This window comes from Sylvia atricapilla, chromosome 15 (assembly GCF_009819655.1).
Source record: "Sylvia atricapilla isolate bSylAtr1 chromosome 15, bSylAtr1.pri, whole genome shotgun sequence".
Lineage (NCBI taxonomy): Eukaryota > Metazoa > Chordata > Aves > Passeriformes > Sylviidae > Sylvia > Sylvia atricapilla.
In genome coordinates, this window is record NC_089154.1 from 8,393,504 (window position 1) to 8,419,548 (window position 26,045).

Consider the following 26,045-nt stretch of genomic DNA (forward strand, 5'->3'; position numbering starts at 1 on the left):
GGCTGGGAGAGCTGGGGCTGCTCGCCTGGAGAAGGGAAGGCTCCAGGGAGAGCTCAGAGCCCCTGCCAGGGCCTAAAGGGGCTCCAGGAGAGCTGGAGAGGGACTTGGAACAAGGGGTTGAGGGACAGGACAAGGGGGAATGGCCCCTCATGGCCAGAGGGCAGGAATGGATGGGATATTGGGCAGGAATTGTTCCCTGGGAGGGTGGAGAGGCCCTGGCAGAGGGTGCCCACAGAAACTGTGGCTGTTCCTGGGTCCCTGGAAGTGTCCAAGGCCAGGCTGGATAGGGCTTGGAGCAGCCTGGGATAGTGGGAGGTGCCCCTGCCCATCGCGGGGGGTGGAATAAGATGAATTTTAAGGTTCTTTTCAATGCAAACTGTTCCATGATCCTATGATTGTATGTAAGCAAAGATCTTTTTCTGACTCCCAACCATGAACCAGATCGTTGACAAGGACCATTTCATGAGTGGCACATACCAGTGTGCTTCACTCTCAAAATTAACAGTCTACTTTAAACACAAAAATCCACCCATACACATACACAATAAATAAAACCTACAAAACAACATGGTCAAAAATTCCTTTCTTTGGGCAAAATCCCTGTCCCTTTTCTTGTTTTTAAGAATCCTATCATTTCCCTCTGTGATTGTTTTTAATGAAGATATCTATCACTCCTTCCTGAGCAGCAGGACAGAGCGCTTGGGCTCTTCCAAGTGGGCTGTGTGAGCATGATGGATTGTCCCTGTGCCAAGACAGAGGAACGTGCAGACTTGCTCCCGTCTTGCCAGGAGCCAGGTTTTCAGAATTCCCCTACTACCAATTACAGCTTTGATCCTAATTAAAAAGATACCAGAGAAAATAAAGAAAAGGATAAAATCCGAGCAATCTCTTTGTTCATGTGCAATCTGCAGGGATGGGTGAGGAGGCTCCTGAGGGCTCATTCCTCCTGGGACCTTCACCTCCCTCCACTCCTGCCAGCTGAGCCCACACATGGTGAAGCAGCAGAGCCCTGTTCTGGCATCCCCCCGTGCAGTCCCCAGGTCTGTGCCTGCAGCCTGCCCTCCCCTCTGTGCGGGGACAGACGCCCCGGGGGACGTGCCATTGTTTAGTCTGTGCAGCCCTGGCGCTGGAGCCGCCTCTTGTTTTCCATGGCCCCGCGTCCCACGCTGCACACAGGAATGGAAAAGCTTGTTATTCTGGGCTGCCGGGCGGCAGGGCCCTTCCAAGAGCAGGGAGCAGTGATGTGGTTACGGCGAGCCGGCCGCAGAGGCTCCACGGCCTCAGCTCCTGGCTGGCACCCACCTCCTCCAGCAGCCCACTCCACTGCCACCAGCGCCATGGGGACAGCAAGGTGACAGCAGCTGGCGGTGCCGGGGCACACTGATGTGCTCATGTGTCCAGTCCTGGAGGGAGGGTGAAGGATGGCAGAAGGGTGATGGAGAACGAGCCCAGACCCCAGAGGCACCAGGAGAACTGCCCAGAAATGGACCCCTCGGAATTCCAGGGGCCTCAGTGCTCAGTACAAAGCAGGGCCAGGACATGTCCCTTTGGGTGGTGGAGCACTGGAACAGGCTGTCCAGAGGGGATGGGGAGTCTCCTTCCCCACGTATGTTAAAAACACACTTGGGCACAATCCTGTGCAACCTGCTGTAGGTGACGCTGTGCTTTAGCACGGGTTGGACAAGATAATCTCCAGAGGTGCCTTCCAACCTTAACCATTCCCTGATCCCATGGCACACACAACCTGAGCCATGGCTCTGCTGCCTCTGCAAGATCTGGGTAGCTGGGGGTTCTGGTAACCCTCCAAGGGCACCCGGTACCTCTGTGTTTCACTCATAAAGTTCCTCAAACTGGTAAAGACCTATCAAAGAAATTAAGATATATTAAATCCCAACCTATAAGAGGATCCTGGGCAACCAAAAGAGAAAAAGAAGAATGGCAAAATACCACAAGTCTGATTATGAGATGTAACACTGGTGTTCACCAGCACCATAGAGGAAAAACTTATTGAAGTACTTTAACGGTCAGAAGAACGTGACCATAAAATGCCACCACGTTACCACAGCACTATTCTGCTCTCTGTGGTTCCTCTCCTACAGAGAGTAAGTGATTATTAGGGACAGCTGGGCCCACACCACAGAGCCCACACCGCTTCCAGCACCTCCTCATTCCAGGATGGGCTGCAGGAAGATGCAGAGCTGTGTGAGCACCTGTGGAACTTGTGCCTTGGCCCCTGGGTGGATCTGGCTGGGGGCTGGGAGGTGGAGACCCTCCAGGCCATAATCCCAGCCACATCTATCCATGCTAAACAAAACCCTCCCTCTCTGGTTTTCCCTCAGGACTTGTGAGCATGTCAATTAATGGAATTAAACCCCAGTCTCCTGGGCTCATTGCACTGGTGCAGGAATCTTCATCTTTTTCTCTTTCCTGTGTCCCAGTTCTTCCCAGTTCAGCAAAAACCTTTCCCCACCTTACCCAAGGCACTTCAACATGCATGGGGACGTGGGACACTGCTCAGCAGCCCTTGAAATAATGGGGGCCAGGAGCATGGGAAACATCCCTACAGGCAAACCACGGCTTCTTCCAACTTCCTCCTAGTCCAAAATTTCCCTTGAAAAGGCATGACAGGGAGTTACAAAGATCCCTCTTGCAAGAAGGGGGAAAATGCAGGAGAGAAAAGCCCTTGGCGTGCCTCCCCCCCGGCCGGCTCCGGCCCCCGCGGCTGCCGTGGAGGTTTGAGGGACTTGAAGGGATTTGCAGTGCAATAAAAACATTCCTGCTCGCAAAGCATGAAACCCCAAAAGTTTATGGGAAACCACTGTCTTCGGGATGTCTGCATATCTTCAGGCATCCTGGGAGCTGTAGTTCAAAGAAACCAAGAAAAAAGCAGGCAGCCGATAATGATGGTTTCTGGATGGAGGTTGTGTGACTATTGGCTCCCGCACGAAAGCCTGAATTTCTGGGATGCTGAGCCTGTTTCTGCAGCCAAGGGAAAGGACAGCTCCTTGGTGCCTGGGGCACGAGGCACTCCAGCACCAAAGTGAGGGAGAGTGAGAGGCACCCAGGGAAGGGCAACCCAAAGCCCAGCATGAGTGGGAGGAGGGATGCACTACAGTGCAGGCCAAGAGAGGCAAGCCAAAGCAATTTCCAGGGCTGGGAACCTGGCTGGACCATGGTCTTGCCTGTGAGCTAAAACCCCCATGCCTCAGTTTCCCCATAAACTCTTATTATCTCCCTAATCCCAAGGGCTGTGAGGATTGGCCTTTGCTGTTTGAACACCCATAGGGAGCTGAACTCCTCAGAAGCCACCTGTTGACACTGCACCAGCACCATTAAATCACCTCCAGGCCCATTTCCTCTGAGCCTGTGAAGAGCAGCTGTGCCAGCCAGGCTGCAGAAAGGCACTTTATTCTGACACAGGACACTTTTCATGCCAGAGACACCTCCCAGCAGAAAAACCAGTGGTAGGTGATGTGACACCCTCCAGATGAGGCACTGCCCATCAGCAGAACTGCCACACCTGAAATGTCCTGGGCTGCATGGGCCATGCTGGGTGGACAGAGATGTGAGAGGCTGTCATCATCATTCTGGACTGAGCATGGAGTGATGCAGGAGATACTTTCATTTCCAGCCAAGGAATCCTGCAGCAAAGACCACAACCTGGGTAAAGCCAGCACTGGAGACATGAGCCAGGCAGGTGACGCATTCACACTGGCAAGAGCAGCATGGATGCTATTCTATAGATGCTTTTCCATGGATGATCTCCAGCTTTCTTCCCACTCCAGAGCAGAACATGTTGCACGCTGTTGTCAAAACCACACACTGAACACTGCCCTGGGGTGGGAACAGCACAGGAGGCAGGTCACCAGGACACAGCACTCTTCTCACCTCACTGCCACTCCATCCAGGCTGTCACAGAGCAGGGGATTTCAACTCCTCAGCACCATGCTGGTGTCCACAGGCCACTGCAGCCCACAGCTGAGTTTCTGGAGGCTCTACAGACAGACACCTTGGTTTTGCAGAGCTGAACCCTCTGCTCTGGAGAAGAGTGGCTGGAATGCTTCTGGGAAGCTGTGCCTTCACAGGCAGTGGAAAGGGCACCCTGAAATGGTCAAGGCCAGGGCACATAAGCTGAAGACCTGCCAAGATTTAGGACTGGTGCCTCTTGTTTCCTTTTCCTTGACTGTCAAATTCACACGGCAATCCTGACCTCCCTTGGAAGTAAATCCAGACTGACTGAAACTACCCAGGGGACACAACCAGTTCCCTCTTCTGAGGCTCCCAAACTGCAGGAAACACTCCCAGGCTATGGGCTGAGCATCTGGGGTGCAATGCCAGCACCTGCTCCACATCTCCCAAGGCAGCAGGTCTGCATGTGGTCTTGCAATGGTTGTCCCTGCTCACTTTAAACCTCAGTTTGGAGCCCTTGTTTTGTTCCTCAGAGCTGATAAAACCCAACTGAGGAATATGATGGGGGCTTCAGGAGCAGAGCAGATGCTCAGAAACCAGGACTATCTCCCAGCTCAGCCCAGCCAAAGCACAGCATGTGCCTCCTACACCTGCCTCTGGCACTGCAGGTCTTCTCCTGCACTGCCCAACCCTGATGGAGCCTTTTCATTGCACCATGAGCCTCAGGAACGGACATCTTCAAAGCAGAGCCTCGGGAGAGAAGGAGAGGAGCAGGAAGCTACTGTTATGGGCCATTCCTGAAAGGCAAAGCAGCCATCTGGGTTCAGAGCACCTCTCAGCAGCTGGAGGAACACACAGGCACTGCTGTGGTTTGAGACTGGTTACCTCAGTGCTCCCCAACACATTCCCTGGGCCTTCTGTAGTCATTTCCCTTTGAATTAACGCTGCTTTTCAGATCTGACTGACAATGCTGGTGTCTGTCTATTATACCAGGAGTCATTCCCAAAGCTCCTGCATCCTTTTCCAAAAGAGCCAAAGCAGCAAAGGGTTATTAACCAGGGAGACAGCAAGCTCAGGGAGGGAACACGCTGTTCTTTGACAGGAACTGTGCTAATGAACATTATAAAATTAAAGACCAGGAAAACGTCAATGACAACTTCAACCCTAGAAAAGCTGCCATTCAACCCCAAGGAAAACAGCCAAGAAAGAAGAAAGTTCCCTGTGGATTCTGGGTCCAGATTCCAGAACTTTCACCTCCAGCACCAGGTTGCTCCACTAAAGCAGAGTCCGGCATTAGGCTCATCACAGAGGTATCCCAAGGCCCTCTGCTAATTCTGGGTATGACTGCAGCCAGCCACCACTCAATCCTGATGGAAATCAGGTGATAGCAGAACCAGGGAAGCCACTAAAAGCACCATCCAGGCACGAATTCTTTCTTTTCTTTCAGCACACTCCTTGGGACGAGTGGCCCTGGTGTCCTCCTCACACCTCCTTGGAGCTGGTTAATCCATAGAGAGGAAGAGGAGCTGCCACACCATGATGTTTGTGGCCTTGCAAGTAGCTTTCAGGTTTGCTTGAATGGTTTGCTTGAAGACTTGAGTGGTTTTCAGGCTTTGCCTCCTTGGCCACTGCAGGGACTGCTTTTACAGGAGCAAGTCCAATCAAACACTTCAGCATGTGCTCATCTCCCAGGTAAGAGCAGCCTGTGGAGATCAGCTCTCCAGAAAAACTTTCCTGGATGTGATGGAGATGCCACCATCAAAGCCCTACCTGAGTGAGACCTCCCAGGGCTGCTTCTCCCCAGGAAAAAACAGCAAACCTATACTGAGTATCAACCTATACTTTAGGTGTTTAAAAACAAGCACAACCCAATCTGCTCTACAAAATAACAAAAATCTTGGAAAAAACAGAGCACAAACTGTACCTTCACACATGCCCCACCGAGTGTCAACCTGGGGTGAGCAGAAGCAGCTGAGTCCAAAGAGAGTCACATTTTCTAGGGAACATTAATCCATCCCTGGAGCTGGTGGTGACAGGTGAGCTCCGGGCTCTTGGCTGTGCTGGGCTCAGTGGGAGATGGGGCTGGGCCCCCGTGGGACAGATGCTCTAAATTAGGAATGAAAACATTGCCCCCCTGCTCAGCAGAAGGGTACACTCAAAGTGAGCCCTTGTCTGGGACAGCCAGCAGGCGAAGCAAGGCGATAACAACAGCTCTGCCAGAGTCCAAAATATACCCGCAACTTGTTTTGATTTACTTTGTGCTGGGCTTTAAAATATGCTGAAAAATTTCCATCCAGCCTGGCTGTGGAGCTGCAGGAGGAGCCTGGGGTTTGTTTCCACGCACAGCGACGCTGATCTGAATTTCACCCCATGGGTGGTGAAAAGAGAGAACTCTTGGGGAGGGCAGTGCTGAGAGGAGCAAGGGGACAAGGAGCCACCCGGTGTGCTCTGGCAGTGATTTCGGGTGGGGGCTGCACACTATCCACACCAGTGGCTGTAGGGGGGAGTGATGCTCCTCCCCAACACAGGGAAGCCCCCCATGGACACACCAAGCTGGGTTAAACCACGGAGGGAGATCTGCTCCCCGAGTGCGGCAGCACAGCCCCTGCTGGCGCTGGAACCTTTTGCTTGTGGCTCAAATCAACTCGGCTCCATTACAAACAAACCTGTGGGAGAGAGAGGCAAAGAAAGAATCCCTCGAGGAATCTGCTAGGCACTGGAGGAGCTAAAAATAACCACCACCAACAAATCAATCTAGAAACAGAAAGCTAAAATCCCTAATAATAGAGGGTTGCCAGGTGGAGGAGGGAGATGCCCGGCACCCTGTGCCCTGGCTCTGCCCACCAAGGATCCTGCAGAGAGTGGGGGCACAGGAATGTGGGACTGAGGGGGGGCACTGCTGCCTCTGCCTCCAGCAGACAGCAGCTCCCATACAGGGAAGTGTGGCATTGTTTCCCTGTTGTTTCTTACCTTATGTTTTCAGATTGTCTCTTGAGATGGGCCAGCTGACTCCAAGGAACCAAGGTGCTTCAGCCAAACCCCCCAGTCCCTCCTCCATTCCATTCCAAGTTCCAGAAATGGAGCCAAAACTCATGTTCTTTCCAGTTCTGGTCACCATCTTTCCCACATCCCTCTGGAAAGATCAGTCTGATCTTAGGACTCATCTCTGTGTCTATCAGTGCTTGGCTTTGCTATGTTCTGCCTCCTAGACCCCTCCAAGGATTCATATCCCAATCCAGGCCTTCCACCCCTGAACATGTGCCATCACAGACAGAAACCTCAGAGTGCAGGTCACAATAATCTCACAACTGTAAAGTAACAGAAACACTCTTGGGGAGTGGATAAAAGGTTCTGCATGGCAGCTCAACTGCAACGTGAAATTCAAATGTGAATTTTAGGACTTCACAGGACCAGACGGATCTGGCCTGGATGTGGTCAGTCAGCAGGGTGGAAGAGCCCTGGGTTTGCTCACCAGGCACACAGGAGAATTTCCAGCCTGCTGGAAGGTGCCAGCCCACAGGCAGAGAGCTGCTGCTGTCCTCCACATCCCCAAGGCCAGCAGGGAAGGATGCATCCCAAGGGAGACTGGGAGACCCCCCTGTGCTCATGCCATCCCCACCTCCTCATCTACAGCACGACGACCCACAGCCAAGCAGAGATGTGCCACGGGGAGCTGCACCCATCCACGGCCTGGGACGTGGCCCTCGGTCTGTCCCCACCCCAGCCATGCCACAGCTGCCCCGATCCGAAGGGCAGAGCTGGAGGGACGTGAGGCAAGGACAGGCCACCCAGGAGCAGGGACAGGAGCCGGGGAGGAGGTAATCCGATGTTCCCTTGCCTCCCCCGGGCAGCTCGGCTCGGGTGACGAGGGCTGCAGGAAAGGGGATGCTGCTGTCCCGACACGATACACGCTGCTAATCCCACGGCTTGATCTGTCACTTCCGCGGCGGCTGCGGGTCCCAGCCCCATCCTGCCGGGCTCCCGGGCTGCTGTACTGCCCCAGCTCTGCCCGGCTCACTGCTCTGCACAGAAACTGGGGGGGAAAAGGGTGCTGACAGGGTGCTGGTTAAATCAAATGAGCTAGGAGGGATGGGAGCCTCATCAGACAGTGCTCCCAACCCTCCCGCCACAAAACACTTCCCTGGGCTGGGACGGGAGAACAGGAGTGGAGTTGGGGCTGGGGATTTGCCCGTGGGGTCGATGCTGACACGGGGCACCTCTGTGAGGGTGTAGTATGTCTAGCACTGGGCAAGGAACAGTGGAAGCACGGCAGCAAAGCTCCCAGTGGCCACCAGCCCCTGCCCTCCTGGGTGCCCCCTTGCCCTGCTGCTCCCTGCACGGACCCCACATCCCTGACATCCCCAGCCTCCAGGGACCAGCAGCTCGCCCTGATATTCCCAGCCAGCACCTTCTCTCTGGCTGTGAAGCAAAAGCCCTGGGCATTCCTGGAGGGATCTACCCAGGGACACAGACCCAGCCCGGGGGTCCCCACGGCGGTGTCCCCCCGGTGCGGTGCCAGCTGTCTGTCTGCCCAGGAGCCCCAAGGCAGATAACCTGCCCTGTGCAAGTGCTGGGGCACACAGCTCGGCAACAGCCATTCCAGCTCTCCAGCTCAGGAATGTCCAAATAAATACAGAAATACATAAAAAGGCCATAAATAAGGTTGCCTGAGATGGCTGTTTGTCTCCCGCCTGGCCAGGACCCCCGCTCCCCTGCTGCTGTTTGCCTTGGCAGATGACAGCTGGGTAATTTGTTTCCATTGCAATGAAGTCCCAATTAACTGGAATAAACTTTTTACACTAAGTGTGTTTGTTTAACAAACTGGCTCTTTCAGAGCCTCACCGAGACCTGATTGATGCATTTGAGGGGAGTGGAAACACGCTGGGTGCTTGGACATTAAAGCTGCAGTGTCTGGGCAGGCTGGGGCTGAAAGGGCTCTCTCTGTGTTTGGGAAATCAAAACTGACACCTCTGATGTCTGGACTGGGACAGGGATTTCAGCACGGCCTTTGTGTACAAATATTGACAGTTTCTCATTCGCTGTGGCTGACACCCCCTCCGGTGTCCCTGTGGGGCAGGAAATCCCCCAGGACCACTCTCCACCTCTGCTGGGAGAAGGTGGGATCCATCACGCTGCTGGGATGGACGTGGCCCCTCCTGGGGACTGCAGTGGGGGCTCCAGCCAGCCAACAAAATCCCAAAGAAAGGGGACACGGGACACTCGATGAAGCAGAGCCAATGTCTGCAGAAGCAGCAGTGCTCCATGCTCCTCCTCCCAGCCTTCAGAGATCAGCCTTGTGGCTCATGAAGCCATTGATTTACAGCAGCAAAGCCAAGATGGTGAGAGACCAGTCTGAGATGGCCAGAAACTGGCTGCGAGTCTGAGTCTGGCTCCTGGTTCACACCAGAGTTTTCAGCAACACACTCCAGTGGAGGGGAGGTGAGAGAACAGAGAAACCTGATAAAAGGCCAGAAGCAGAACCATTCCTCATCCTCAGAACCATTCCACTGGGAAGGAAATGGCAAAGCCAAGTGGACAAATTGCACAACACGGATCTGGCACAGCTGGGACCCCAGGCAGGCAGTGAAGAGGCTGTGCAGGCAGAGGGGCTGCCTGGACACACCTGGAGACAGCAGCTCTTGTTGCCTTCTTTGGGAATGTGGCCGCTGGGAGCACCTCAAGACAAACAAAACTAAGCCCCCACATCTGCCAGGTGATGGCTTAGGATGCAGAGGGACAAAAGGGGAACACTGTGGGGAAAAGATGACCCAACCACCCCTGGCAGTGGTGCCAAAGGCAGGCACCAAGCACCACTGCTGGCTCTGGTGGGATGTCCCACGAGGAGGGAAAAGCCACAGCACATCCATGGCAGAGCCCACGCCAGGACCAGCCCCACGCTGGAGCTGTGTTCCAGCTGCCTGGTGAGACACTGCATGAATAATAAGCACTTCTGGAAAACAAAGCACTGCTGACATCCGAGGGGACAATGAGTGCAGCTGAGCTTTCTCTCCCTGCGTGCTTTTTCCTTCCTACCTCAAACTGCAAAGGAAAACCTACAACAGACCCTGCTTGAGAACTGTAAGCTCCAGAGGTGTTCTTGAAGCATTCACTGGGAAGGCTTTTCTGTTTCCAATCTAAAAATGGGAATTTGCAGGTCCTAGAGTTCCTTTCATCTGCTTCACCAACCCATTTCCTTGAAGCACCACACACATTTCCATTTACTGTGGGACAAGGTGGTGTTTTCCTGTGCTGGGAGTTGAGCTGATCTCCCACAATCCCTCAGTAAAATGCTCCAAAGTGTGCCTGAAGTCAGCCTGCTCAGGCTGTCCACAGCTTGTTTCAGTCAAGTCTTTAATTTAGGTGTAAATACCATTATTCATTGTTCCAGACCCTGGCACAGGGTGCCCAGAGCAGCTGTGGGTGCCCCATCCCTGGCAGTGCCCAAGGCCAGGTTGGACAGGGCTTGGAGCAGCCTGGGACAGTGGAAGGTGTCCCTGCCCATGGCAGGGGATGGAATGAGATGAGCTTTAAGGTCCCTTCCAACCCAAACCATTCTGGGACTCCATGATTCTTCAGTGATTATTATCAGCTCACCCTACATTCAGGATGTGCTGAAGTCCCCAGGGGCAGCCCTGATGGCAGAGCTCTGCACTGTCCCCAGGCTCCCTGTGCAGTCCATGGAGAGGTAAGAATTCATTTCCCCATAAATTAAACAGGACGTTGGTCATGATGCCCTTTCACATAATGTCCTAAGCCTCAAGAGACAAATAAGCACCCTCACCCTCAACCCTTCCCACTGTACAGCCACTGCACTACCCTAAATCTTGTGTCTGTCAGTGCCAGAAAGCTGTAGGACAGCTGAAATCCTTGGATGACCCTCCATGCACACGGCTTTGTCAGGATGCAGGGAAGACAGCGCGTTTCCTCCTTTCACACCCTTAGTCACACTTTTCCCTGAGCAAATTAGCACTATCTCCATGTCTCCCTGCAGCCTGCCAAGCACAGCCCAATCCTGCCTGATTATCCCTGCCAGAGAAAGAGCCAGAGGAGCTCCAGGAGATCCAGCTGATTGCTCACAGAACCTGGGGCTGCTCCATCCCTGGAGGTGTTCCAAGAATGGGGCTTGGAGATACTTGGGACAGAGGAAGGTGTCCCTGTCCATGGCAGAGGGGTAGAACTAGATAATCCTTAAAGTCCCTTCCAACCCAAACCCTTGTGTGATTCTCCAGTGCCACGGCCCAGCTGTCAACCTGAGAAAATACCACAATGGTATCTGAATAAAAACCTGGATTAATCCGTGGCTGTTCCAAGGAACTGTATCGGAGCCCTGCTTGTGCTGTGCTGAGGGACGAAGCCCTTGAGATGCTGTGAGGCAGCAAGGTGGAGAACAGAGAATGAGGAATGGGGAATTCTCCCTCACGAGCAGAAATTGAAGGCACTCAGCACTCCTGGAACTGCTGTACGTGATCGGCAGTGCCTGCGTGGGAGGGTGGCAGGGAGTGAAGAGGAGGGCACTGCACGCTTACAATACACACCATTATATGTTTTTCTTTGGAATTACAGATCTTTTAGCAGTTGGTGCTTGAATAAACACATATTTACCTTCTCTCCAAGGACTGGGATGAGGCACAGCCCATCATACCGAAGCCAGCTGCAGGAGCTCAGCCTTAAATGCATGTTCCCAGTTGATAAGAAATAATGTGTTAGCACTCTGGGAGACTAACAGAGCCAGCAGTAAAATCATGGAGTCATGGGAGGGTTTGGTTTCCATCTAGTTCCAACCTCCTGCCATAGAGTGCAGGATAAAGTAGTCAATACGAATGAAATATACAGGGAAATTTTTTTGGAAACTAAAGAAGGGGAAAATTCATGGCTGGACATGGAAAATCTGCTATTGGGAGCCAAACAACGGCTAGCAATAGGTCTGGTTTTAAGGAGCACTGGGGCTACTTTAAAGCAGAGTCTATAGGACTGCTCAAATGATGCAGAACAGAAAAACATAGTCCATATTTATTCTGTGTTTGGGAAAAAAAAAAGTGAGTAAACTAATTCCTAGGAGAGATGAAGCTCTCCTAAATCATTAGCATCCAAGTGTATCGCATGTGGTCAAACAGCACCAAGCAGCCAGCACAGCCAACATGGACCCAAAGGCTGAGAAGAGGGTTTTTGAGCTCTGCTACTTGTTTTGAGCAAAGTTCAGGCTGCCACATCCAGATGGAAATGGCTCCTTCCCCCCAACATTCCCACCCGGCAGTAAGGGTGACCTAGTTAACAACCAAACGGTCAGCCTGATATGGGACCCAGAAGGCAGGGCTCATCTGGAATTAAATTAAGAAATAATTAAAGGACGTAAGTTCTAATTAAAGTCAGTCAGTGTGTCTTGGTGGAAGAGATCTTGTCAAATGAGCCTGATGTCCCTGTGTAATGAACACTCGCTCGCAGGAAAAGGCCCTGTGCACATCCCAGCTGCGCAGGCAGGGCTCTCAGTGCTCCCTGACGGTCTGATTTCAGAAGATGAGGCTGTGCAGCCCAAATCAAGCGCTTTAAATAGATTTAGAGCCGGCTGACAGGTCTCACATAGGAGGTGTCAATGGGGAATCGTTAGCGAGGCTCCATGGGGAACACGCCAGTCGATATTTCCATCGATGATCACGACGAAAATACAAAATCCTCACTCAAAAAATTAGTGGATGACAGGAAGATTGATGTAATAGTAAATATTGATGAGGAGAGAGGGAAATGTGGGCTGCCTGGTAGTGCTGAGCCCATTCAAACAGTGTACATGATAATGCAGCCCAGCACAGGATAACACCGCTCCGGAGAGGGATTTCAGGCCGTATTTTTGAACAGGGACTGGATCCCAGACAAGAGGGAGCCTCCAGAAAGGGTCAGGGGTCACCACGGGTGAGCAGCCCAGCACAAGGCTCTAATGTGATGCTGTGATGAAAAAAGCTGATGCAGTTCTTGGGGGAGAGCAGGAGAGCTGCACGTACTGCACTGCTGGGACTTGCCACTGCCACTCCCGCAATTAAGGTGTCCACGTTTAAAGGGGACACTAAAACAGCAGAGCCTGGAGGGATGAGTCATAAAATTGATCTGATGGCTGGAGAAAATATCGTGCTGCAAAAGATTTGAGCTATATTGAGTTTATTGATAAAAATCTGCCACCCACAAAAAACCAGAGTGGTGCCAACCACTTCTATCAGCGAGATGTGCCAGGAGGCAGGGACTGGGAAGTGGAGCCCAGCAAATTCTAGTGAGTTTTGGGTCAGGATTAGATACATCTCAGGGATGCTCAGAGAATTAAAAAACTCTCAGAAGGCAACTGAAACCCCTCCAGGAGCTCGTGGGCAATTCATATCTCTGCAGCATACAGGAGGCCAAAGGAGTGATCTAAGAGACATAAATCCCACTCAAACATCCCAGCACACAACTGGAGCTCCAGGGCTGACTCCTGCCATGCACAGGATGAAGGATCAGGACAGGATTTTAATGGTTTCAAACTGACAGAGAGCAGGTTTGGAGTAAATGCTAGGAAGAAATTGGTCCCTGTGACGGTGCTGAGCCCCTGGCACAGGGTGCCCAGAGAAGCTGTGGCTGCCCCATTCCTGGAAACGTCCAAGGCCAGACTAAACAGGGCTTGGAGCAACCTCAGATAGTGGAAAGTGTCCCTGCCTGTGGTAGGGAGTGGGACTGGATGAGTTTTCAAGTTCCTTCCAACCCAAACCATTCTCAGACGCTATGAGACAGTCCTGGCCTTGGAGCAATGAGGAGCTGGGGTTGCACCGACCTCCTCAAAGCAGAACTCCTGAACTACAAGTGCAGGTACCTCTGAGGAGTCCCCATCAAGTCCTGTGCCAGAAGAAAAGCATGAGAGAAAGGATCCTTCTGTCTTGGAGAGAGCCCAGCAGGGACTGCTGGCTGAGCAGCTCAGGAAACACCTCTCCCCACTTCTCCCCTTTGTCTTTGCGACCGACGGCTGCTGTGGGTGGGAGTAGTACCTCCCATGGCTAAAGCATCTCTGTGTTGACTCATTGCAGCAAACATTTTGCTCTCTTGCTTAGGGGAGAGTGCACCCTTGGTTATTTGTTAAAAAATGCCCATCTTCCTATGCTCAATTCCCTTTCCATGATTAATGCCTGGCACTGCAATCGTGGCAGGGCCACAGCTGGTGCTTAGGTGGCTCCTGTGCCAGCCTGAGTGCTGAGCTGGCAGCATCATCCTCCCAGCACCAGAGGGAAAGGCAGCCTCGGGCTCAGAGCAGCAGGGCAGGCAGATGCCATCCCAATGTCCCCACCAGTGGCCTGGGGAACCTCAGTGCTCAGGTATGGAGAGGCCGTGCTCACTCTGCTCCTCCCTTCTGGAAAAAGCAGCAAGGAGAGGGACCCCACGGTGGGCAAGGAGTCTTGTGCTGCCCAGAGACACTGCAGAGGGACAGGGGCTGAGCCCAAATTCCTGCTGGCATTTCATGGGGACAGAATCCCCTCACTGCTATGGGGAAGTGCACAGTGCAGGGGAACACACACCCTTCAGCTGGGACAACAGGAAGCTTGACAGAAAGATTTTGAGTCCTTGTGTGGCAGTGCTGGAGACAGGGAATCAGGCCCAGGCAGGTTTTTAGCTGGAGTGGAATTGAAATTACAGGGGGAACAAAATCCAACTCTGCTTTGGTGTAAAGAAATGGGCTGGGGGATCAGGGCAAAAAGCCCTGCAAGTTTCTGTCGACTGGCACAGTTGGAGCCTACAATGCAATCTCACTTAACACGTTAAAAGCTGCAGAGAAACAACGAAACCCAAAATTTTATTTTATACCAGGTACAGGAGGGCATTCCCAGGGAAGAGCAGGCACAGGGCCTGGAGTTGATCCAGTTCTCCCATGGCCTGTGCACCCATTGCCAGGTGAAATGAGTTCAGCCAGCCCAAACAACTCCTCCTGCCCATCCAGAATAGTTTGGGTTGGAAGGGACCTTAGCGCCCATCTCATTCCAACCCCCTGCCATGGGCAGGGACACCTCCCACTATCCCAGGTTGCTCCAAGCCCCATCCAACCTGGCCTTGGACACTTCCAGGGATTCAGGGACAGCCAAAGGTTCTCTGGGCAATCCATGCCAGGGCCTTCCCACCCTCGCAGGGAGAAATTTCTCCCCAATACTGAATCGAAATCTCTTCTCTTTTACTTTAAAACTATTCCCCTTTGCCCTACCACTGTCTGTCCATGTAAAAAAGTCACTCTCCCTCTCTTTAATAAGTTCATTTAAGTACTGGAAGGCTGAAATGAGGTGCCACTGAAGCCTTCTCTTCTCTTCTCTTCTCTTCTCTTCTCTTCTCTTCTCTTCTCTTCTCTTCTCTTCTCTTCTCTTCTCTTCTCTTCTCTTCTCTTCTCTTCTCTTCTCTTCTCTTCTCTTCTCTCTTCTCTGAACACCTCCAGCTCTCCCAGCCTGTCTCTAGAGCAGGGGGCCCAGCTCTGGAAGCATCTTTGTGGCCTCCTCAGGACCCATTCTGTGTGCAGAACATCCCACCATGATCCTCCAGGCCCAGTGGGCACAGGAGCCCAGGGAGGGCACTCACTCAAGGAGCAAAAAAAGGAAAATGAGTAAGAGCAGTGTTCATCCAGGCTTCAGCAGAACCATGGTCCTCAGCAGGACCTCCCAGGCACAGAATACAGTGCTGCCCTCCCAGGCTGCAGTGGGGAGGGGACAGGCAGGACAGCCAGCCCTTTCGCAGGGAGCCCTGCTCTCATCCCAGGTACAAATTGGTGCCAGTTTCCAGCTTCCCAAGCAAACAGCAATGTTAGCCTGGGCAGGGAGCCCAGAGGCCACAGTGCAAACCAGCGGGGTGATGGCTCCTCCACGCCTGAGCTCCTGCCGGATCCCTGCCAGCACCACTCCTCCTCGGGGCCCTGTCCCATTCCCCCCGGAGCCCCAAGGAACAGCCTGGACCTGGCTGTTCTGAACTGGCAGGAGATCAGCTGAACTCCTGCACCCACTGCAAAGGTCCAGAGCAAGCCTCTGCCATGCCTGAGGTAGCCTCCAGTTCATTCCCACTTCTGCTAATCCCCAGCTCCCTGTTGCTTCCCACGGCTCATTCCTGCTTCTCCTAACTCCCTGCTCCCAGTGTGCCCAGGGTCAGCTCTGCTCTCCATTCCCACACTGGCTTTTGTTGAATGATTACATTTCTCCAAAATGCCTTTCCAGGATTCCCTTCCTCTCTCTGCACTCCAAAGTATAAAGTCCCTCCACCTGCCTGGAGCTCAAACTGAATCCACTGGCCAAACTCCAGGTGAAATATTTTTTAAGTTTGCTGTACAGTTTCAATGGCTCAGCCCCACTGCCAGGATACCCCAACCAGCACCAGAATCTTCTTTAACTATGTTGCATGTAAAGGAGATCACTCCTCGACTCTCCAGGTATCTGGCTTGGCCAGGATTTCGGGTTGGAAGTGAGGAAATCATGTTCATGATCCTTTCTGGAGGGCTACACTCCCCTTCAGTTCCAACCTGCACCTGCCTAAAGAGCACCCACCCCACAGACCCCAACACTTCCCTTCCAACCCTCCAGGGCTCTGCCATCCCACTGCCACCAGAGATGTTGGTGATGGTGCTTCATCCTTTCCTACATCCAAAGCAGTGAGCATTCTCCAGACTTGTGCAGGTGGTTTGGGGACAGTTTCTTGCATCACTGAGTATCCCAATGAGTATCCTCTACAGAGAGGTGGTCTTGGCATTGCTTCTCCTACCCTACAGCTCCCTGGTGTCACTGGCACCATCTCTTCCTCCCACGTGTGTCCTCCTCCTCCTGCTCAGCCCTTGGAACCTGAACTCCCAGCTGAACAACTCTCAGCCATCACAGAGGAAGTCAAACACAGCCTCAGTGTGTGTGTGATTACCATCATTACTACAGCAATAATGTCTGAGGGAAGGAGGTACTGAAATGAAAACCTGGTTTAGGAACGCATCGAGCTTATTATGATGGTCCTTAATGCTTCCAAAATGTAAATACTGATTTCTAGAGCCTTAAAACCACCAACGTTTTATGAGATAATGATTCAGCAAGGAAACACTTTCATCTAAGTGCTAGCATGGCAAGATTGGAGTCTGGGAGATTAAATGTTCTGCTGTAAGGGCCAGGTGACAAAGAATTAGCTGCGGAGACAGCTCCGTGTAATGACTTTGAGGCAAAACAAACAGGAGCTGCTGCTTTCTGGGAGGTGGTTTCAAAGGTTCCTCGGCTGTTTGCACATCTGAGGCTGGAGGACAGAGGGCGGGGGCAGCCTTTAATGGGAGGTGGAGACAGAGCCACGAGGTGCCTGCCTGAAAGGGCAGTGGGATCCTGCTGCTGCAGGACAGGCTCTGAGACAGCCGGCCCCTTCCGCACGTCCTCATCGCCCCCAGGGACGGCAGGAGGGGATCAATGCAGAGCAGCTCGTGTCACTACAGCTGTGTCTCTCCTGACACCTCAGAGTGCCTGGCAGATATTCCCTGCTCCCAAGTGACATCTCCCTGACAGCTGAGCATCGCCCTCGGCACCAGAGGCAGCGCGGGGGGGATGAGGACAGCTCCCACTGCAAAGCAGTGACACTCCATTGAGCCCAGGTATCGCAGCCTGCATTTGCTAGGGAGTTTATGAGTGTCATTACTACCAACATTTCTTTCTGCTTTAAAGAAAATGAGTTCCTGACACTGAAGAGCAAATACGTGCCAGGAGCAATTAGCAAACACTGGACAACCTCGGTTCCTGTCAAGACACTTCCACCCGGCACTGGCAGGAGAGTTATTACCTCCTGTCTCAGAAAAGCCTATTCCTGTCTCTGAGCATGGTGTCCTTGCCCCTGGCTCCTCAGCTGGCTCAGTGGCTCCTTGCTGCCTTGAGAGCCAAGTCAGGGCTCTGTGTTAGAAATTTGGAAGGACCTCTGGAAGCCTGGATATTCTGACAGCATTCCAGCTGTATCAGCACCTTCCAGAAGTGGGGTGATAAAGGAATAAGCAGCTCAGGGGTTAGACTGATACACCCCATGTTTCTTCCCCAAACCCTACAAACTCTGGTCAGACCCCAGAGGGAGCAGAGCTGCAGCCAGGTGAGGATAAACCATTCTGGTGTCTGAACACACTGTTTTGGAAACACGGGAAGGCACCTGTACCTGTTCATGTGGGACACCTGGAGCAGTCAGTGCAGGATACCTGTATAGATGTTCACTAACAGCTGAACTTGTGGCCATTCCCAACAGGCCAGGTTCCTCTCTCAGATATTTCAGCTAGGAGCTCTTTATGTGCCTGTGCTGGTCCTTCCTTGGCTAGTCTCTTTCAGTTCTCAGTTCATGTAACTTTTCTTAAGATTAATGCTTCAACGTTCTCGACTCAGGCTGCATCCTTACATTTAACATGGGAAGAGGGAACATTACCTCCCAGACTAAAAACCAGGAGACCCAGCTCCTGATATGGCAGCTCTTGCAGGAATATCCATAAGCACCACCACTGAAGCCCTTGCAAGCAGGAGGGCATCCCCAGAGCAGGCAGCAGCAGCATTTCAGCTCCAGTAGCTCCAATCTGAGCACCTCTGACATCCTACAGCCGAGATCCACCTTCCCTACACCTCCCTGGGTGCTTTCCTTTGCATCTTGGGGCAAACCCACGGAGAGATCTGCACCTCCAAACCTCATGGGTGGACTGGGAGGAGGGGAAGGGCCATCAGGGGTGGATGGGTGGACACATCTCCATGCCCTTGATCAGCCCTGGGATATTCCAGGAGCTTAGGAAACACCTGCCTGCTGCCTGAGACAGACTGATGGGGACTGTGGGGTGAGGACAGCATTCCCATTGCTGAAGGGAAGAGGCAACAAAGGAAGGAAAGCAGTCACTCCGGGAGACACAAGGAAATTCAGCAGGTGGAATATATCTGATGTGCATTGAGAAGGAGGGCACCTGATTAGAGAAAGCTGAACATGGCAGGAACAGAGCAGGAGTCACTCTCAGCACAAGCAGTGACAAAACTCACTGCTGAGATTTCTGGCATGTGTGTCTCCTTTTTCTGCTTTCAGGACCAACATCTGCTGTGGGAGAGCCCGAAAGCCTGATGGAAGAGCAGGGTGGTTCCAACCCTGCCCCACAGCTCAGGGCTTTGGTGGCAGGTGAGCCAATACCAAATGCCTCAGAAGCCAGAAAAGAAAAACCAGAAGCAGAGTCAAGTTTGCTCTGACACATGAGAGTTGCAGGACCAGCTACACACTGCCAGACTTCTCTCAGCTCACCAGCCTCATTGCACAGATGTGTCCAGGAACCACCACAGCTGGGCTCAGCTCTGGGAACCAGCTGCTTCCCATGATCTGGCTGCTCGCCACCACCTTGCCCAGGGCTTGGGGAACTGTGAATCTGGGCCGTGGAGCTGCTGCAGAAGAGCTGAGCTGTCTCAAGTCCTTGGCAGGGCCACCTGACCTCTGGCATTTTCCAGCAACTCTTCTCTGCTGAGAAAGAACAGCTCCAGCCCTGCAGGAAATTGAAGGGCTCCATAAAGACCACCTGGTCCAGCCCTTCAGATGGGTTCCAACAGACACAGTGTGGCATCAGCTGGTGCATCAAAAAGCCAGATGGGATGAGGGCAGTGGTCCCAGGCCACATCACAGCCACAGACTTACCCACCACAACCCCAAAACAGCCACTGAGGAGTGTAAATGGGATGGGCATTAACCAAAGTCACAGTGTTGTAACCAGCCAAGCCACAGCTGCTGGGCCAAACCATGAGGTCCCATGGCCTTGTGGCACAGAGAAACGAACACCCATAAAACATCCTGTATCTACAGGCACCCCTCACTCTGACCCAGCAGCTCCACACCTTCAGCGAGATGGGAAGCCCATGTTCTCCCACTCAAGGTGGGGAAACATTCCTCATTTCTCAGAGGAGATGAGTTATAAATGCAGCATCACTAATTGTTGCTACCAACCGCCAAAACCACAGGAAACAGGAAATTTGAACAGTAAGAGCTCTACAGATTATCTCCAAATCTCCTACTTCAAGCCTCCCTAAAGCTTCAGCTGGAACAGAGACATGGGAGATGCTTCAATCTGTTCTAAACCTGCTTTGTCAAAACAGGCTCCTCACAAACACAGCACTACACTCAGGAGCACCGAAATCTTGGACAGCTATTGGGAGACGTTACAAAAACACAGCCACGAGCTCTTTGCCAAATGTGTGTTCATGTTGTTGTGGCATCCACAATGACTCCATAACCTCCTGTGATATTCCTCCGATCTCTGAGAAAGCCATGCAGGATTAAACAGATATTCTGTATTTCCAGAAGTCTTTATCTGCCTGAGGTCTTGGAAAGCTGATGAGCCACACTGAGTTGGGGTGAACAGGCAGAGGAGCTCCCTCAAATCAGACTTTCAGTACGGACCCAGAAACCAGCATCAAGTCTCAAAAACTCTTGGTGGCATAAGGAGGAATCGGCAGATAACTGAAAAACAGACTCACACCCCACACTTGCTCTCCCACCACTGCCAGCAAGCAGGCACATCCATACAGCATTCCCTGGCACAGCCTGTCACACCTGGACATGCTCCTTCTGAGGCCAAGGCTTACTCGGACCAAGGATGCTGCCACACTGCTGGCAGTTCTGGGATGTAGCGCTGCAGGAATGCTTGGGAAAGCAGTGAAGAGTGAGCAAGAGCAGGGCAGTGAGCTTTGGAGGAGAAATATCCTCAACCTAATTCCTTCAGAATTTTCCTAAGCCATGCTCCCCTGACAATCCTGCCCAACAGAGCACTGTCCCACAACTTTGAATCTACCTATATTTTGGGTTGGGTTTTTTTTTCAGAAGACAAGTTGATAAGCTGAAGACCTTCACCTTCCCAAGCAGAGCAGGAGCAACACAAGGTCCCACAGGAGATGTGCTCAGCAGCACAACACATAATTCAGTGCCAGGGCAGAACCCAACCTCTCAGCAGGGCTTTTAACAGAGTTTGCCATTATCCAAACGATGATGGGAACAAACCTGTCCTTCCAGCAAGCACAACCTTCTTACCTAGAAGGTGCTGTGCTGCGGCGAGGTTCTGTTACCTAATCCACACACCAAGTAACAACTGCTTGTGTGGGTGGAGTGGTTTGCAGCAAGTTTCTCACATCCACAGCTCTAACAAAACCCCTTTCCCTCCTCTCCCCCTGCAGCTGACAGTGCTGAGCACAGCGGGTGGAAGACATCGGGCACCAGCGTCACTGCGCAGCTGTGGGAGACGCGCTCTGAGACCAGCCCGTCGTGACACACAACGAAACCCTTCCACTCCCAACAGCAGCTCAGCTGTGCAAACCACAAGCAGAGGAAGCCAGAGGTGGAAAAGGTCACCCGTGCACCCCCTCTCCCAGCTCTGCTCCCCAGGCTCAGTCAAGCTGTCACGGTTCCTTCTGACCTGATGGAAGGATTTGCATAAGCCCTGAAGCCAGCATGACTGACAGCCCTTCCACTGTTATCCTCACTTGTGTAATTGCAGCAGCTATTCTTGTACGCTGAAATGTCTAATCTTAGCAAGCCATGGAGCTGCTGGGTAATATGGACCAGCCGGGAATTTCCATGCAATTACTCACCACTGTTACTGGCACTTACTTTGCCTGGTAAAAGTCCTTCTTGTCCGCCGACCCCAGGCTCTGCAAGACACAAAAGATAGATGTATTTATTTTTTTAACCCTTTTCCAACTGGGAAATCCAATCAGTATCACTGATGAGGATGTGTGGGGAAGCCCTGAAAGGCACTTGTCTGGCTGGACAGCTTGGACCTCCAGCTGCAGGCAGAGCCCACAGCAGCCAAAGATGTAAAAGTATAGAGTTATACTAGAGGTGAGAGGATGCATCAGTTCTGAACTCAAAGTACTCAGGCATTTCTGTGTCCCCTGCAGAAGTGTGGCACCTTGTATCAGGAGGGGACTCAAGTCCTTTCAAGTCTGCCCAGCTGGAAAGAGGACAAAGCACAGCGTTTGGTGGAGGAGCTGAGCCACCACCACTGCAGAGACCCTCTGGCGGTCAGGGGCTGAGTCCCAGCCCCACAATTCCTGCCAGGAGCAGCACAACAAAATTCTTCTGCCAAGAAAATCACGTGAGGCCCCAGACACAGGCAAAACTGGGAAGCAGAGACCGCCCCGATGCTCGTTCAGGTTCCCATCCCTCCAACTCCACTCCCAGCATTATGGAGTAGAAGTCTGAGAGCACCACAGGTCAGCTGTGCCATGGTTCCCTGCGAGACCCCAGTGAGGCCAGGCCTCCCCTGGGGGATGGGCACTGCACAGACCCTACCTGGGGTGCACAGCCAGGTGTGTGCATGGCACACACAGAGAGCGTGTGCGCAGCTCCTCACGCTGTGAGGATGGGGCTGTGTGCCCCACACACATCCCAGTCTCTCTCCAACACACCTTGCTGGCCCCCAGCCCAGCTCCAAGGCCCCAGTCCATGGCATGAGCTCCCTGAGCACAGAACGGTGCCGGCACCAAGGGATGTGCAGTGGGATGCTCTTGGCAGGCGGCACCGGGACAGACAGACACAGACCCACCACACCTGGGTGTCACCAAAGCTGTTGCACTGCCACAGCTGCCTTCTCCTCCTCCTCTTCCTCCTCCTCCTCCTCCTCGTCCTGAGGATGATCCTTGCCTGTGCACCTTGTGGGGTGGGAGGCAGCGAGCAGCAGCACGGGGTCCCCTGTCCCCGCGTGTTGGTGCCGGCTCGCGGGAGCCACTCGGGGCTCAGCTGCCGTGGTTTTGCTCTGTGGTTGCCAGGCAATGGCGAGCTCCAACTTGAAACAGCGGGAGCAGCAGGGCCGAATGCTAATCAGGCCTGCAAGAGCGATCCCAAAGCCTCCCCTTGCCAGCCAAACCCAAAGAGAGCTCCCACCAAAGCCAGCAGGGAGAGGAGACCCCCAGCTTGAAAGCAGGCAGGGATCCACTGTCACCAAAACATAACTGAAAGGGAGCTCTGGCCAAGCCAGATGGGCGTGTGATGGTGTGGTGGGTGACCCTCTCCATGGTAGGGAGACTGTGGTTGGTCACCAGCAGCCACCCCACAGCACAGGGTACATCAGTCTGCATGTGTGACATCCTCGTGCTCAGCCTAGGGCACACAGAGGTCTGAGGGTAGAGCTGGGAGCACACAAGGAGCAGCTTCCCTTTGGAGTGAGAAGCTCATTGGGAATGTCTGGAGCTGTTAAGAAAAGTTTAGGCTGGATCTCAGGAAAAGGTTCTTCCCACAGAGGATGCTGCAGTTCTGACCAGGCTGGTCACTGTCCCAAGGCTGCCAGAACTCCAGGAGCATTTGGAAAATGCTCCAGACACAGGGTGGGATTGTTTGGGTGGCTTTGCAGGGTAGGAGTTGGATGATCCTTGTGGATCCCTTCCAGCTGAGGAGATTTTGTGATTCTGTGGTTCTCAGATGTCACCTGCCCTGGTGCCGACCTCACCATGCCAGAGCTCTGAGCAGCCCCGCCGGGTGGAGATGGGGACAGCCCCTGGCTGCCCCTGCTGCCCCTCTGACCCCACAGCAGCAAGAAGCTCTAGCAAAGCCCCACAAATCAGTGGCCAGACACCAAACTGGGCTGATCTAACACTGGCACAACCTGCCCAGGTAGGTGGCGGAGTCACCATTCTTGGAGACACGCAAGACTCACTGGACATGGCTCTGGGTTTCCAAGATAATCCAGGGTAGGTGATCCTGCACTGAGCAGGGGATTGGACTGAGAGATCTCCACGAGATCCCCAGATCTCCCCAACCACTCCATGCATTCCTGAGGTAGCAGAGAAATGAGCCCAGCAGTGACTGCTCAGGGTGAGTGATGGGATCTGAGCAATGGGAGCTGTCCTGCAAGCCCACAGCACATCCAGGAACAGCTCCACTCCTTCCAGTACAGCATTCCCATCTGATATTTCCTTACTTTCTTCAACTTGCATCCAAAACCTGAAGTGGTACTTCCCAAACTATGGATCAGTTTCAACAAAGTACAAGAGCCACGACAAATTCAGTTCCCTCTGCTCTCTGTGCTAGTGGGGATCACAGAGAGCTGCTGATATTTAAGGAGAAATCACCCACAAACAGCGTTCTCAATGCTACTGAAACAACATCTGGCAAACCTCACATAGCCAGACCCTGCACTCTGCCACAGCGGAGATCTATGGGAACAGCTCCCATCAATACCATAGCCAGTGGAAAAGTAAGATTTTAGATTTCTGGGATGAAACAATGAGGAACTAACTTCGCAGAGAGATTAAAAAAAAAAAAAAAAAAAAAAAAAAAAAAAAAAAAAAAAAAAAAACAATAAAATAAGCAGTGATTACAGCAATGATGAGCCATAATTATTAATTTTAAAGCTCATGAAGAAAATAGCAAATAAGGAGGAAAAGCAGAATTTCAGCAACACGTCCAAGGAATTGGGCCTGGAGCAAGATCAGGAGCTTTGAATCAGCTATTGGCTGTACCATCACCTCAAAGTCTGGCCTTGAGCCATTTCTTCCCACTTTGTGCCTCAGTTTCCCCATACTGCCTGTGCACAGCCCTTTGCCTTTTTAGTCTCTTTCCAGAAGAGAACAGAACCATGCCCAGCAGGCAGATGGAGTTGCACAGGTCAATCCTCCCATGCTGCATTTCTCTCTCTAATGCAAGCACTAAACCAAAGTGGCCATGGATCCAGAGATCCACTCTCTTCTGGGAGAGTGTCCAGGAAAGCACAATAAACACCAGTGAATGGAGAAGAGTTTGCTGGAGGCCTTTCCAAGGGAAAGGACATCACAACATCCTGGTAGGAACTGGAGCACTGAGAGAGCTCAGAGCCCAGCCTGGGAAGATCCTCCCCATCGAGGGAGTCATTGATGGCTTGAAGAGATCAATGAGGGGTAGTGCAGGGAGTGTCACACACAAAGGGACAGCACCAGCAGGACCAGGACAGTGCCACCAGTGCCACCTCGATCCCATGGGTATTCGCAGCCTCAGCCACATCCACAGGAGGGGAAGATGAGGGAAAAGTGACCAAGGGAAGGGTGGGATGTAAGGAAGCAGGGTCAGGCAAAGGAAACAGACATCCTGTATCTTAGGAAAAATGTCCTGTCACTGGCCTTGAACAGAGTTTCAATATCTCCAAGTGGGAGGGATAGAGCAGGTTTTACAGCACTCACTAACCAAACCAGTGTAGAGGGGACAGGTCCTGACCTTACTGGGAGCTGGGACTGGCTTTTCTTTTCCTGCCTGTGCCTGAAGCCTGGGATCTGAAAGAGGCAGAGGAGCAAAAAGTGGCCTGGTGTTTTCCTGTGCCTTCTGGGAGGAGAGATCAGTTCCTCCTGGACTGAGAGGGGATCTGCAGGCTTCTAGCAATGCAAATAATAAAAGCTCAAATGCCAGCCTGTGTGCATGCTCTGCTCCTGGATGGTCTCCAGGCTTCTGGAGGAGTGACTGCTCGTGGCTCCTGTGCATCAAGGCAGAGCTGGGGAGGGCAGAGAGTCCCAAATCAATCCAGGAGCCTCAAAGGCTCCCAGATACCTCCTGCTGGTGCTGAGGGTGCTGGGAGCCCCCAGCCATGCTGAGCCAGAGGGAGGGGAGCATCACCCAGTTCTGAGTCCCCGTGAGCCCCACGCTGCAGTGTGAGTCACCCTCCGGCGGGACCCACTGCTGCTCCTCGCTTGCTCACTTCACTGATGACTCAGGGCTGAGGAAGCACACTTTAAGTCCCTTAATGAAATAATTTTTATCAGCTTGTCTTTCTAAAACAAACACCTCAAGTGAGGTTTGCACCCATCTCCACCCTTTCCTTCCAAGATACCCTTTCCTCCAGTGAGGGACTGTGGGCATGGGCAGCACAGAGGCACTTGTGGGGGCAGGAGCAGCCCCTGCTGCCCTGGCACGTGGCACTGAGCAGGGCAGCCACCAAAACTTCCCAGGATAGGCATTCCATCCCTCCAGTGCCCCAGCAGGGCCAGGAGGAGAAGGTGGGACACAAGGGTGCTGTCCCAGATGATGAATGCCCCATCCCTGGAAGTCTCCAAGGCCAGGTTGGCCAGGGCTTGGAGAAACCAGGGACAGCGGTAGGTGCCCATGGCAAGGGGTGGGAGAGGATGAGTTTTAAAGTCCTTTCCAGCCCAAACCACTCCTTGATTCTGTGAATCTAGGCCAACAGGAAGGCTTGA

At 52.8% G+C, this 26,045-nt stretch overlaps 1 protein-coding gene across 2 annotated transcripts in view; it reads right to left on the reverse strand.

Moving 5' to 3' along the window:
* LOC136368061 (ankyrin repeat and fibronectin type-III domain-containing protein 1-like) overlaps window positions 1-26,045 on the reverse strand; it is a 154,115-nt gene that overhangs the window by 47,468 nt on the left and 80,602 nt on the right. For both annotated transcript variants that reach the window (XM_066330019.1, XM_066330018.1), the window contains one exon: window positions 21,499-21,539. In XM_066330019.1, coding sequence (XP_066186116.1) covers window positions 21,499-21,539 — 41 coding nt within the window. The remainder of the gene's footprint in view (window positions 1-21,498; window positions 21,540-26,045) is intronic.